The sequence below is a fragment of the Gaeumannomyces tritici genome, assembly GCF_000145635.1.
Source record: "Gaeumannomyces tritici R3-111a-1 unplaced genomic scaffold supercont2.3, whole genome shotgun sequence".
NCBI classification, from domain to species: domain Eukaryota; kingdom Fungi; phylum Ascomycota; class Sordariomycetes; order Magnaporthales; family Magnaporthaceae; genus Gaeumannomyces; species Gaeumannomyces tritici.
Window position 1 is genome coordinate 2036442 of NW_008804547.1, and position 13499 is coordinate 2049940.

At 55.4% G+C, this 13499-nt stretch overlaps 5 protein-coding genes across 5 annotated transcripts; 2 read left to right on the forward strand and 3 right to left on the reverse strand.

Moving 5' to 3' along the window:
* Positions 1–461: 461 nt before the first annotated feature.
* Positions 462–3849, reverse strand: GGTG_05787 (glycosyl hydrolase). The gene is made up of 3 exons (XM_009223594.1): positions 2998–3849; positions 1661–2908; positions 462–1561 (listed from the first exon to the last, which is right to left on the reverse strand). The coding sequence occupies exons 1-3, from the start codon at positions 3379–3381 to the stop codon at positions 821–823; spliced, it is 2373 nt and encodes a 790-aa protein (XP_009221858.1). The 5' UTR covers positions 3382–3849; the 3' UTR covers positions 462–820.
* Positions 3850–4804: 955 nt separating this feature from the next.
* GGTG_05788 (DNA primase small subunit) lies at positions 4805–6632 on the forward strand (the record flags this gene model as incomplete). The annotated part of the gene is made up of 4 exons (XM_009223595.1): positions 4805–5049; positions 5115–5309; positions 5397–5843; positions 5958–6632. The coding sequence occupies 4 exons, from the start codon at positions 4805–4807 to the stop codon at positions 6583–6585; spliced, it is 1515 nt and encodes a 504-aa protein (XP_009221859.1). The 3' UTR covers positions 6586–6632.
* Positions 6633–6909: 277 nt separating this feature from the next.
* Positions 6910–8549, reverse strand: GGTG_05789 (tRNA (guanine-N(1)-)-methyltransferase). Its single transcript, XM_009223596.1, has one exon. It carries the CDS (start codon positions 8425–8427, stop codon positions 7126–7128), a length of 1302 nt encoding a protein of 433 aa, XP_009221860.1. The 5' UTR covers positions 8428–8549; the 3' UTR covers positions 6910–7125.
* A 153-nt stretch (positions 8550–8702) lies between these two features.
* Positions 8703–12042, forward strand: GGTG_05790 (DNA mismatch repair protein msh-2). The gene is made up of 2 exons (XM_009223597.1): positions 8703–9020; positions 9105–12042. Exons 1-2 carry the CDS (start codon positions 8865–8867, stop codon positions 11718–11720), a joined length of 2772 nt encoding a protein of 923 aa, XP_009221861.1. The 5' UTR covers positions 8703–8864; the 3' UTR covers positions 11721–12042.
* On the reverse strand, positions 11586–13296 carry GGTG_05791 (hypothetical protein). Its single transcript, XM_009223598.1, has 5 exons — positions 12980–13296; positions 12779–12898; positions 12488–12682; positions 12106–12415; positions 11586–11907 (listed from the first exon to the last, which is right to left on the reverse strand). The coding sequence occupies exons 1-4, from the start codon at positions 13167–13169 to the stop codon at positions 12306–12308; spliced, it is 615 nt and encodes a 204-aa protein (XP_009221862.1). The 5' UTR covers positions 13170–13296; the 3' UTR covers positions 11586–11907; positions 12106–12305.
* Between the last annotated feature and the right edge of the window lie 203 nt (positions 13297–13499).

Here is a 13499-nt window from a genome sequence, read left to right on the forward strand (position 1 = left end):
GCTGCGAGGTCAGCTGCTAGGTATACAGGAATGAGAGGAGGAAGAAAAAAAAACCCAGCCTTGTCGCTTGCCGAACGCGTGTGTCCACCAACCCAGCTCGGCCCCGCCGACGCCTGGCCTAGGTGGCCCGTCCTTGCTCGTAAACCCGGCCAGCCGAGGACCGACTGATCCCTAGGTTCATTAGAGACGGAGTCAGCCCCGTCGCAAGTGCACGCGGGCAGGGAGCCGGGGGGTGGAGTGGCAGGGCCCATCCGGACCCCTGTCTTGCCATCTTGATGACGCCGCCGACCCGTCCGTCGTTCCGTGCCTTACGCGCACGCTGCGGAGATTGGATCGTCGCCGAGTCCTCGGCATCCAGCGGACGTGCCTTCATCCAGGCGACGCCTGTCCTGCGCCGAGGCCATGAAACGCTGTCATCCTAACTAATCAACTGCACAAGACGTTTAATGACGTTGAGCTGTTCTGGCAAAGGCTCAGGTCGGTCTCATCCGATCCGTCTAGCAGATCTCATGGGTTCAGGGTTCATCCTGTCTAATACACTGGGGGATGCTGTCATGACCAGCCTAGTCCCCACAAAGCCGTGACGATAGAGGATACCTATCCGCATATGTTGAGAAAGAATGCTCCATCCAATAGCCAAACGCTTTCATGGTTCGGGGTAAATATTATTTGCCGAAGCCCGGGACGCTGTTCGATCAAACGGGCATCCGTCCGCATGACGAAAACAAAAACAGTGACAAAAAGATCAAACAAACATGGGGGAAGCCAAGATGCCACCACGAGGCCACGAGGCCAGACACAGCGCGCGCCTGCCGTCCGTCTACATCATGGTGCACTGTCCGAAAATGTTCTGCACCGTTTGATAATAACCCGGGTCTTCCTCGCCACCGCCGGGCCCGTACTCGCCCACGTTGTGCGTTCGTACAACGCCCGTCACCTTCAGGCTCTGCTCTCCTTCAGCGTGCCACCAGCGGAGCCGCTGCACCAAGGCACCCTCCGAGTCGTCCGTGCTGATCTCCCACTTACCTGAGCTGACCTCAATCGTGCATGCGTCCTTGGGGAAGTGGTAGTCGGGCAGAAACACCACGGTTGGTGGCGATCCACCGCTGTTGCCGCCGTCGTCGTCGTCGCTGCTCGAGGGTGGTAGCTTCGACGCCCGGACGTCAAGCTTGAACTCGCATCGGCGCAAATCAAACACGTAGCTCGCGATGCTGCCGGCGACGGCCACTGGCGAAGGACGCACAAATGCCTCGGCCGCCCGATAACCAGGCGCGTTGGTCAGCTCTGGCGATGTCACCCCTTGTGGGTTCGCAGAAGATATCGATGGCGTGGTCAGCGCTCGCCGGAGGTTAGTTGGCGTGACCGTTGACCCATCCTCGATCAGCGAGTCCTGTCCTTGCTGCTGGCCCGAGGCCGAAGTGTTGATTTTCGCCAGACTTGTTGTTGATTGCTGTGCCATCTCCAGCGAGGGCGGCAGAGGGGAGACGGGGAGTTGCTTGTCGTCCAACGAGTAGATCGACAGGTCCTCGCCGTTCCATTGGTCACCCCATTCGTGGTCGTTCTGACGTAGCAACATGTGTTAGCGATACAGTGAACAGAACGGCAGGTTGCAACAGGGCACCCATCCCGAGGGAACGTGGTCCAGACGGTATCTTCTCACCTTTGCGCAGTAAACCCATAAGGTATAGCCCTCCATTGGCGCCATCTCCACAGCAAAGTGGTTTGCGTCCATGGCGGCAGACTGGCTCGAGTAGTTCCCTGTCTTGTAAGCCGCCTTCTGGTCCATGTCGTAGGGGATGCCGAATTCGGTCAGAACGCAGGGGTGATTGCCCATGTAGTCCAACCCCTCCTTTCGCATGGCAGCCAGCTGTTCCCTGAAACAATTCCGCACGGCCGTCTCGCCCAGCCTGATGGCAAAGACCGGACTGATATAGCGCCCCCGCAGCACTCCCAGTACATCGACATTCCACCACTTCCAGCTCTTTGTCATGAGCGTAATACCGTCGTAATAGTGAGGCGCGTAGATCATGTTGTTCTCGTCATCCGCTGTGCCCTTGATCCTCGGTGGCAGCTCCAAGGTGGGCGGCTGGAGGAGCAAAACGGCGTCCTTGTGATAGGCGCGGAACGTATCCCGATACTTGCGAACATATTGCATAAAATATGTGTTGGTGAAGACTTCGTAGTCGAGCGTCTCCCCGGTGCTCGGACTCTTGTGGAAGTAGTCTTTACGGAGAAGAGTGTCGGTGGACGGATCCCAGACGCCGTGCTGGGCCCAGATGCACTCGCCCAGCTTCCAACCTGGATCTCTTTTGTAGTTGTAGCGCGACTCGTCGTAGTCGGCCGGGAGCCAAGCGATCTCCCCGTGAGGATCCACCAGTGTTCTCCCGACCTTGTACGGGCCCATGTTACCCATGTCCCAGCTGTCGACCTCGCAGGCTCTCCCCATTCCCGTGAGCATGGCCTGCCAGATGGTGGGGCTCGTCCCCTTCTTCAGGGCTTGCTCCTTGGGGATGACGCTGATGTCCTCGTATGCAATCATGCCTTTGTTCGGCTCGTTGAGCGTCTCCCAGCCGAACACCACTTCGTCCTCGATGTCCCCAGCCTCGTGAATGCGCTGCGCAAGGCGTGAGATAGCCCCGAAGAAATGCCCCTGCAGATAGTCCTGTATATTCTGGCCGTCTATGATGCACTTGGGGGCAAAGTCCCTGCCGGCAAAGAACAGCGTAAACATTGTGGCGGCGGCGAGTCGGTAGTAGTTTGTCGACCAGATCATCTTGGGGAAGTTGGCCGGGTCGGGGTAGGTGTTCTGCACGAGGGCAGCTTCGGTCGCGGCGAAGCTCTGTGGGTTGAGGCCGGCCGCGTAGAGAGTCCATAGGGGCGCTCCAGAGCCACCCGAGAAGCGAGACCACTACAGGGCGCAAGCGAATACAAAGAGAAGTTAGCCTGAGCATGAAAAGTGCAAAGAACGGCGGGAAGAACATCACTGGCACGACTTACGACATCCTGATGAGGGTCCATGAAGACGTGGAAGCCATAGCTCTTGGCTATCCTGAGTATGTCGATGGTGTGCTGGATCCACTCCTCATCATAGATGCCGGGCCCCGCGGCCTCAATGGCCTCCCAGGTGAAGATATAGCGAATGGTGTTGTAGCCGTAGCGCTTCAGGCGGGCGAAGTGGACGTGAGCATCGTCCTTGGGAAACGGGCGCTCGTGGAAGTTGACATGGTCGCCGTCGAAGAAATCCTCAGCGACTTGTGCCGGCTGGTTTGGCTTGCTTGGGTACTTTGCGTCGGCTGCAACGTTTATGCCTCGAAGGACGATCTGGCGGCCTTGCCGGTCAAGGAAGCCGCCGTCCTTGATCGTGAGTCTGAGAGGAGCCATTTGCACGCAGCGTGGGAGCAACGACAGCACAGAGGTAGCCTGAGAGGAACCTAGCACGGCGAAGGTGACTTGTCGCAGACGAAGCCTCGCACCGTCGTTAGGGGCTGCTCCAAGCTCGGTTAGGATACGTCGATGCGGAAAGCTGGTCGTCCCCGGTTTCAATGACGTTGACAAGGATTGTGTTGGTGGGTTTTTGGAGCTTGGACGCCCGGGGTCGGCGTATTGGCCGCTCCAGCTGTCCCTGCCAACGAATTGAACAAATCGGCGCGGGCGTAGCTGCTCGCCCTCGAAAATCGCAAGAGTGAAAACAGGGGAGGGCGGCCGGGCTCAGCAGACGCATTGTGCACGAGACTGGCCCTCACCGCCAAGCGACTGAGAAATCATCCCCAGGGCCTTACCATCGTTATCCGTCGCCTCATTAAACAGACTCTCTTCAGCACTGCAAGAGCCAAACACAAAGAATATCACATGGAGTGCTTGCCAAGTCGCCAGGGGGAACCTGGTCGGGGTGTATTCCGTCGGCAGAATTTCGCCAGAATGTCGGATGCATCTGGCTTCCATAATCACTCCAAGATTCCGGCCAGCCAATCCCCACCCCGGCCCCCACCCAACTACATACAGTCATGCAGCAAAAGTCCGTTCCCAGGTGCACAGTGCACCATAGTTAAGCGCAAAAACACGCACTTTTTTTAAAACCATTACAAATCAACGGAAAATACTACAAGTTCAGTAAAAAGTTTACTAAATACATATAAGTATTTTATATCTAATAAAAATAACAAATCTAAGTTTTTGCATTTAATTAAAGCGTATAAATAATTTCTTTTTACCTCCAATTTTAAAACCAGTTCGCACTGTATACCGCCATACTAAAATTGGATTTGCATTGTAACAAAAAATAAATGGTTTTTTGTTTTGCAAGTACTTAACATAAAAATATTATTTTTTAATAAGATTAATATTTTGCTTAGCTGGTGTTATTTAAAATTAATTGTTTATTTCCTTTTATTTGTAGCATTTTTCGGCGAATTTTAAAAATTAATTAAAAATTTGCTATTTGGCGGGTGCACTGTGAAGGTGGAACAGACTTTTGCTGCATAACTGTACAGTACCAGCCATCACCGCTCAGACCAGCGGGACGGACTGAGGATGTAAGCTAGTACTTTACGCGTCGACGCGTCCAGCGCATGTTTGACGAGTTCACATCACCCCTCCACCCCAAAACCGCCACAACTGGTAACTTTCAGAACACAACATCAAGAACCCAGCTAACTAACAACGGCGCATTGGGCTACCCTAGGCAACATAGCTGCTTCCACACTCTTTCTCTGTCTGAACACCGCCTGTTTTCTTGCGCATGCCTCATTCGACATCTCAAGGGGGCCCGACCCCTGACGCAGCCCAAGACTCTCCAGCTCAGTCCATGGCGCCAGTCAACGGGGAAAACCCGGCGCAGCAAGACGATGTCGCCATGGCCGAGGCAGATTCCTTGCCGCCGCAGCGAGAAGAGCCGGCGTCCGCAGAAGCAAAGAAGGAAACACAGCAAGTGGCGCTCCAGGACATGTTTTCAGATATCGACTCCGACGACGAATTTCCCAGCAGCTCGCGCCCAGTCAAGGCCGCAGAGCCGTCGAGCCCCCCACCGAAACCGGCACCTTCTTCTCCGATGTTCGTCCTTTACGCCCAGATAGACCCCAGCCATGCCCCCGGCAGAATGCTGACTTGCGTTGTAGACATTTTTCCTCTATGCAGGCCTCAGATCCCGAAGTGATGCGGAGCTTCTACCAGCGACTTTTTCCCTGGCGGTACTTGTACCAATGGCTCAACCACAGCCCGAGCCCCACAAACGACTTTGGGCATCGGGAGTTTGCTTTCACGCTGCAAAATGATGCGTACCTGCGATACCAGTCCTTCCCAACATCCGACCAGTTAGCTCCCTCATATTCTCAAATAGCCTCCTAATCATTATAGTATCCTCACAAGGAGTGCTGACGGATCCTGTGCCATGTTAATAGCCTCCGAAAAGACGTGCTTCGGTTGAACCCTTCTCGTTTCGAGATTGGGCCTGTCTATACCACGAACCCGCGCGACCGCAAAACGCTACGCAACTCGGCCGCATTCAAGCCTCTCACGAAGGAGCTGTGCTTCGATATCGATTTGACGGACTACGACGAGATCCGAACATGTTGCGACAAGGCCAATATCTGCAACCGTTGCTGGAAGTTCATGACCATGGCCATCAAGACGGTCGATGTGGCCCTGCGCGAAGACTTTGGCTTCCGCCACATCATGTGGGTCTACTCAGGACGTCGAGGTGCGCACGCTTGGGTCTGCGATAAGAACGTTCGCTCCATGGATGACCAGAAGCGCCGCGCCATTGCGGGCTACCTCGAAGTCATCCGTGGTGGTGCCCAGAGCGGTAAAAAGGTCAACGTCCGCAGACCTCTTCACCCACATCTCACGTGAGTATTCCGTAGAGAACCTTGATCGACCACTTTGAGTTCTCGGGGTAACGGGTGGACACTCTCGATATGATGGATTACCGAACTAACTCATCACTGCTTCAACGTCGACAGACGCAGCCTCGATATCCTGAAAACTCACTTCCAGGAGGATGTGCTCCGGGATCAAAACCCCTGGGACACGAATGAGCAGGCCGAGAAACTACTGCAGCTCCTCCCAGATAGGACTCTGAACGACTCTCTGCGCAAAAAGTGGGCCTCGTCCCCGGGAAGGTCATCGGCGTCCAAATGGGCCGATATCGACGCCGTCGCAAAGACGGGCGCATCGCGAGCCCTTGACGCAAAGGCACTGCTAGAGGCCAAGCAAGATATCGTGCTAGAGTATACCTATCCGCGTCTCGATATTGAGGTCAGCAAGAAGCTCAACCATCTGCTGAAAAGCCCTTTCGTCGTCCATCCGGGGACTGGTCGCGTCTGCGTGCCTATCGACACCCGGAATCTGGAAGAGTTTGACCCACTTGAGGTCCCAACTGTCCAGAGCCTGTTGCAAGAGATTGACGACTGGAAGACACCCGAGAGTGACGCGGATGGGAGCCAGGGGAAAACTACTCAGGACTGGGAGAAGACGAGCTTGAAACCATACATCGAGCAGTTCCGCGCCTTCGTCTCGGCCCTAATGAAAGCCGAGCGTGACCCCAATGTCAAGCGGGAAAGGGACGAGGACGAATCTATGGAATTTTGAAGGTCGGTGATCAAGATTTCCCTGGTTGTTTTCGACAGGACTGGTGGTACCTTTTTTTTTTTTTTTAGCAAAACCGCGGGCCTGTAATGAATAAATTTTCTAACGAATAGGGGCCTGATTATGGTGCATGCATGTCCTTTGGGAGCACGGCTTCAGCCCAGCTATACTCCCAACAGCAGAATATTACATCACTGGCAGCCGCCACTCTTTGCTCATGCAAGGGTGGTAGTTGATTTTTGGGCAGGCCACATAAGAAAACTGAGTGGTTGAGTTGGTGAGCCATAACTATATTTATCACCAACGTCTTCCCCTCGTGAGGACTAGGGTTTAGAATCTTGTTTCCAATTGATTTGTTTTATCTCAGGTCTAGGAAACGAGGAAACGAACCCGCGTACAGTTGAATAGCTGGGAAAGTGCTCTAGAACATATAGCCTGGTATGCTGTTCGGACATTTGCGTGCCAGAATATTCTCCTGGACTTGGTTGTTTTATGTTCTTCTTTATATCGGGTTCCCCTATTATGTTCGGCATCTTCAATGTCTCACGACTGGGTATCATCCCCCTCTCTACCAACAATGACACCGTTGTCTGGCGTGTCGTCCTCCTGGTCCTCACCCTCGTTCTCGCCCTCATCGCCATACCCCTCCCCGGTTTCTAGATCATCTGGCTCATCTACGTCCACATCTTCTGCGTCTGGATCATCCCCCTTGAGCACGCCGCCTTTCCTCTTGGGGATGGCTTGTTGAAAGGCCACCTTCCAGTCGCCATGCTCTAGCCACTTCACCATGATTTCGACAACCTGGTTGGTCGTTAGAACCTTGCGGCTGGCCATGACCATATACTCGCCAATAGGCAGTTTGGCCGTGCGCACGCCCCTCTCCCTGGCGCGCCTGTAGCACAGGCCCTTCTCCCGGTTCCTGTCAATGATGCCGCCAATCACGTAACTCGTGTTTGGCTCCAGCCTCTCTAGTGTGTAGGGAGAGTCTGCCGTCAGATAGACTATTGATGGGCCTTGCCAGCCCGGCTCAGCTTCGGTGACTGGGGTTGGGTCCCGGGCATCTTTCGTGATGGGGGCCTGTGCTGGCGGGGCTACTGTTCCCTCCACTGGCGACTTTTCTGTCGGCGCTACCTGAGGCTGCAGGCTATCGACTAGGATGCCACCTTTGGGGCCTTTCATCATCTCGAGAGATTCCCTCCCCGTCTCCACAAAGTCCGCCTCAGAAAAGCGGGTGCCTTTCCAGTTCTCATGAGAATTTGCCAATACTGTCTCGAACCTCTCCCGCAGCTTGCCGCCCCATGAGCTGATGGCGAGGTGTGCTTGGACCGAGGCGGCGCGGTTGTCCGAGTACGAGCGCACGATTTGACTCGAGAGCGAGACGAGCTCTTTTTCCGACATGTACTTCTCGAAGTCGCAGTCGAGGATTATGGTGACGGGCGCCTGCCGCGGTGGTGGCCGGCGAGGGGGCTTGGCCGCATGGAACGCCGCCTTGGGGTCCAGGCCCGTTGCCTCGAGTTCGGCGGCTCGCTCGGCCCTCACCGCGCGCCTCTTGGCCTGCTGGTGGTGGCGCCTCTCCTTTCTCTGGCGCTTGCGGTCGTCCTTCCGTTCTTCCCACATGAGCTGGCGCTTCAGCTTCTTTTGCTGGCTCTTGGATATCGGTGGCTGAGCTGGCTCGCCGCTTGGCGCAGCATCGCCTGCATTTTCGGTCGGGTTCTGCTCGCCGTCAACACCCATGCGTTTCGGGGAATCCTCCGGGGCCTGGGTTATCTGAGGTGCTGGATCGATGGCGCTGTCTGGAGCTGTCGCAGTCGGAGGGATTTCGGGAATAGGAACTGAGTCTGTCATAGCTCCTGTTTAGAGAGCGATTGCTCCATCAAACAGGTAGGTGGTAGGTAGACCAAAGTACACCAAGGCTCTTGGGTTCGATTCACTCTGGCTCGAATCCTTGGGGCTGACGTCGTTGCGCAACAGTGGCACGGGTCAGAACTTTTTTTTGGCCCCACTGACCCGCGGAGGCGGGATGTCAGGCGGGCCTGACAGGGGTCTGGTGGGCCAGCTCGCATCACCCAGGAGCTGAAATTGGGGTGCTGTCGCGTCTTGGTTTAATTGGTTTAGTTCGACGCGTTTCCTAGCCAAGTCCCCATCTGCCCTTCCGGATCCAACATTTTGATGCCGCCTTCGATTGCCCGACCACAAAGAACGGCATTGTGGAGTTTCGATCCTACTCTCTGTTGTCGAGGAATCTATATCGGGCCCTCATACTATCACATCAATCCGCAGACATGTCCTCCCGACCAGAGCTGAAGGTGGACGACGAGCATGGCTTCATCCGATATTTCAAGTCGCTGCCCTCCACACACGAAGACACAATACGAATATTCGACCGGGGCGATTGGTATACAGCACATGGCAAAGATGCTACCTTCATTGCCCAGACGGTACGCTGATAAAAGCTGGTCTGATTTCTAAGGGTACGCTTTCGTTTGAAATGGTTACTGACCTGGGCTGGTTATAACCCATAGGTCTACAAAACTACCTCGGTGGTGAGGCATCTTGGCCGCAGCGATCACACTGGCCTGCCATCCGTGACCATGACCATGACAGTGTTCCGCCAGTTCCTTCGAGACGCCCTCCATAAGCTCGGAAAGAGGGTGGAGATCTACGAGAGCCCCAACGGTCGCATGAATTGGAAGGTTGCGAAGCAAGCGTCGCCCGGAAACCTGCAGGACGTCGAAGAAGAGCTCGGACAGTCGGACTCGGCGCCTATGATTCTTGCCATCAAAATATCTACCAAGGCCTCCGAGGCCCGGAACGTCGGTGTCTGCTTCGCAGACGCGAGTGTGCGCGAGCTCGGGGTCAGCGAATTCCTAGACAACGATCTCTTCTCCAACTTCGAGGCTCTCCTTATCCAGCTCGGCGTCAAGGAGTGTCTTATACAACATGACAAGGCCGATGTCAACAAGGACCCGGACCTCGCGAAACTGAAGCAGATCATCGACAGCTGCGGTATCGCCATGTCGGAGCGGTCGGTCAGCGATTTCGGCACCAAAGACATCGAGCAGGATCTGGCTAGGCTCCTCAAGGACGAGAGGTCAGCCAGCCTTCTGCCACAGACGGACCTCAAGCTCGCCATGGGCGCTGCTTCTGCACTGATCAAGTATCTGAACGTGCTTCAGGATCCTTCCAACTTTGGCCAGTATCAACTTTTTCAACACGACCTGTCGCAGTTCATGAAGCTTGACGCGGCCGCGCTCAAAGCGCTCAACCTGATGCCCGGCGCTAGGGACGGGTCCAAGACGATGAGCTTGTTTGGTCTACTTAACCACTGCAAGACCCCTGTGGGAAGTCGGCTCCTCTCCCAGTGGTTGAAGCAGCCACTCATGAACAAGGAGGAGATCGAGTCGAGACAGCAACTAGTGGAAGCCTTCATGAATGACACAGAGCTGCGTCAGACTATGCAGGAGGAGCATCTCAGGTCCGTCCCAGACCTGTACAGGCTTGCCAAGCGTTTCCAGAGGAAGAAGGCGAACCTGGAAGACGTTGTCAGGACGTATCAGGTGGTCATACGCCTGCCGGGCTTCATCGGTACCCTCGAGGGTGTCATGGACGAGGTGTATCGAGACCCCATCGATGCGACCTACACGACCAAGCTGCGGGAGCTGTCAGATAGCCTCGTGCGTCTGCAGGAGATGGTCGAGACCACCGTGGATCTCGATGCGTTGGACAATCACGAATTCATCATCAAACCCGAATTCGATGACGGCCTTCGCATAATCAGGAAGAAACTTGATCGGCTGCGGTCCGATATGAATAAGGAGTTCACCAAGGCTGCAGATGATCTTGGGCAGGAGATGGACAAGAAAATCTTCCTGGAGAACCACAAGGTCCACGGCTGGTGCATGAGGCTGACAAGGACAGAGGCCGGTTGCATACGCAATACGTCCGGATATCAAGAGTGCTCCACCCAGAAGAACGGAGTTTACTTCACAACCAAGCACCTGCAGTCTCTTCGCCGGGAGTTCGACCAGCTCTCCAAGAACTACGACAGGACACAGGGGAGCCTGGTGAACGAGGTTGTTAGCGTAGCTGCCTCCTACGCACCGCTCCTCGAGCGGCTGGGCGGTGTCCTCGCCCACCTCGACGTCATTGTCTCGTTTGCGCACTGCTCCGTCCACGCCCCGATATCATATGTCCGGCCCAAGGTTCATGCCCGCGGCGAGGGCCGAACTCTGCTCAAGGAGGCCCGCCACCCGTGCCTGGAGATGCAGGATGATGTCCAGTTCATCACAAACGACGTGGAGCTCGATCGCCAGGGCTCGTCGTTTCTCATCATCACTGGCCCCAACATGGGTGGAAAGTCGACCTACATCCGCCAGGTGGGCGTGATTGCGCTAATGGCACAGATCGGCTGCTTCGTGCCCTGCGCCGAGGCCGAGATCACGGTGTACGACGCCATTCTGGCGCGCGTGGGTGCGAGCGACTCGCAGCTCAAGGGTGTCTCGACCTTCATGGCGGAAATGTTGGAGACGGCCAACATCCTGAAGTCGGCGACGGCGGACTCGCTCATCATCATTGACGAGCTCGGCCGCGGCACCTCGACCTACGACGGCTTCGGGCTCGCCTGGGCCATCTCGGAACATATCGTGCGCGAGATTGGAAGCGCGGCCCTTTTTGCCACGCACTTTCACGAGCTCACGGCGCTGGCGGATCAGCACAAGCAGGTCGACAACCTGCACGTCACCGCGCACATCAGCGGCACCTCGGCTTCTGCAAAGGAGGACGAGAAGCGTGAAGTGACGCTGCTCTACAAGGTCGAGCCGGGGATTTGCGACCAGAGCTTCGGCATTCACGTTGCCGAGCTGGTGCGGTTCCCGGACAAGGTCGTGCGCATGGCCAAGAGGAAGGCGGACGAGCTGGAAGACTTCACAGCCAAGCACGACAGTCTCGGCCTGCAGTATAGCAAAGAGGATGTTGAGCAGGGCAGCGCACGTCTCAAGGAAATATTGGTCAAATGGAAGGATGAAGTCAAGGATGGAAGCCTGACGAGGGACCAGATGGTCGCCAAGATGAAGGAATTGGTTGCGGCAGACGCCACTCTCCTGCAGAACCCCTTTTTCCAGTCCGTCAAGGCGTTGTAGAAATCGGGTTGACTCTCTACAGATGGGAAACATGGCACAATCATTATGATTTTCTTCTTTGAGGAGTTTAGGCTCGGTTATGGACAGAAGCCGAGAGCAGTATCACGGGGTAGACGCTATGTCTGGCGTGGAAACGCTCAATTTAGAGCTGGTAATATGGGCTACGACAAGGGGTTATTCACTAGAGCTTGATAGCTAGTTAGCGTTTTTGCTCCAAACTGAAAAAACCAAAAACGAAGTGTTGAAGCAAATGTAAGATCCCCAGGTTATATCAGATAAAAGGTGAACAGTGTTTGGTTTATAATCAAAGATATTCATAAACAGCCTCTAAACAATCATCATGGAAAGGGACGACCAAGTGAGAAGAAAACAGAGGGTAACATACCGTTACGATGGAACAGCCGGCGGGCGTCAAGCGAGAGCTTATATCAAGCCACAGAGCCGGACTGTCCGAGATGGCAACCATTGGTACCGCTAAATTCCCAGTCTACCGTCAGGGAGAGGCATTCGCGGTCGTCTCTGGGGCAGATACTGAACGCTAAATATATACAGTATACGCAAGACCACAAACAACAGGAGTATGTCTCAGCTTGAGGCTGCCTGGTTCGGGTCTGCGCATACGGGGTTAATCTCGACACCATACTTCTCCTTGAGTCTCTGGCGACGACGCTCCTCGTAGCCAGGAGGCTGGATACCTAAAGGTAGATGGATGCTGTCAACATGGGAGACCCAGGGAATATATGCGCAAGACATCAATATATACTCACCTCTGATCTCGCCAATTTCGGCGATCGTCTCCTCGAGTGGCCTCCTCCGGTTCTTCCTCAAGACCTCTTTGCGCTCGTAATCATCCACGGTGGGGTTCTTGCCCCATCCGCTCAGCGAATTACCGGTATAGTCGAAAGCGGATAGGATGATGGAAACTCCTGCTCCGTATCCCAGGATCCTGGGCATCCGCATGCCTATCGGGAGGTCACGTTAGTAACCATGTGTCGCAAAATGGCGCGTTGGCCGTGAAAGATGTAGGAGGCTGGCGCATTAGGAAGGGTTTGTCGTACTCCGCATTCCCAGGAGTGAGCCGCCGAGAAAGCCACCGATCGCTGTGTTGTAGGAGTCCTCCTTCTGGCGCAGGTTTGCCGAGGCGGTCTTGGAGAAGGCGAAAACCCCGCCAACCAGGGCTGTTGGGCGTCGCGCAAGGCGCAGTGTCAGTCACGCGCGGGTGGGATTGTGATGCGACGGACGGGCGCGGCACGACTGACCAAAGGTGCCGATGTTGCCGCCAAAGCGGGTGAAGGCGGCCATGGAGCCGACAGGCTGGCGCTGGAGGGCGCTCTGGATCGACGAGGCGAACAAGCCTACGCCTCCGTAGGTGAGCGCGGCAGTGATGCCGCTCTTGACGGCATCCTGGGGGTGATAGACATCACCCTCGCTGCCGTGTCCGCCAGCCATATTGTCTCGGTTGGTGCTGGCCACGCAATTGGGTGCGTGGTAGGGAGATTTCGGGTCTTGTGGGTTGAGTTTTGCGAGGGGGCGAGCAGCGAGATATAGGTTGGGTCTGGAGGAGCCTGTACGAGTGGAGCGAATTTGGTCGGATGCAAAGACGCACCGAGCGAGTGGGTCGGCAAGCTTTCAATTGCATTTGTCTGATTGGCTTGCGAGCTTGTCGTGATGGAGACCCGAAAAGCTCTGTAGCGAGGCCATCACGTGCATTGGAAGAATGTTATGTCAGCGCCATCTCCACCTCTGCTTGGTGCTGACTTTGATGCTGGGATGTGTGCT

Excerpts from the sequence above, each read along its gene's own strand:
- GGTG_05787 (XM_009223594.1), bottom strand. The coding sequence starts at position 3,381 with ATGGCTCCTCTCAGACTCACGATCAAGGACGGCGGCTTCCTTGACCGG. Across the intron at positions 2,909-2,997 it reads TGGACCCTCATCAGGATGTC|TGGTCTCGCTTCTCGGGTGG; the intron begins GTAAGTCGTGCC and ends TGCGCCCTGTAG. Across the intron at positions 1,562-1,660 it reads TATGGGTTTACTGCGCAAAG|AACGACCACGAATGGGGTGA; the intron begins GTGAGAAGATAC and ends TTGCTACGTCAG.
- GGTG_05791 (XM_009223598.1), bottom strand. The coding sequence starts at position 13,169 with ATGGCTGGCGGACACGGCAGCGAGGGTGATGTCTATCACCCCCAGGAT. Across the intron at positions 12,683-12,778 it reads CTCACTCCTGGGAATGCGGA|GCATGCGGATGCCCAGGATC; the intron begins GTACGACAAACC and ends ACCTCCCGATAG. Across the intron at positions 12,416-12,487 it reads CGAAATTGGCGAGATCAGAG|GTATCCAGCCTCCTGGCTAC; the intron begins GTGAGTATATAT and ends ATCTACCTTTAG.
- GGTG_05790 (XM_009223597.1), top strand. The coding sequence starts at position 8,865 with ATGTCCTCCCGACCAGAGCTGAAGGTGGACGACGAGCATGGCTTCATC. Across the intron at positions 9,021-9,104 it reads CTACCTTCATTGCCCAGACG|GTCTACAAAACTACCTCGGT; the intron begins GTACGCTGATAA and ends TATAACCCATAG.
- GGTG_05789 (XM_009223596.1), bottom strand. The coding sequence starts at position 8,427 with ATGACAGACTCAGTTCCTATTCCCGAAATCCCTCCGACTGCGACAGCT.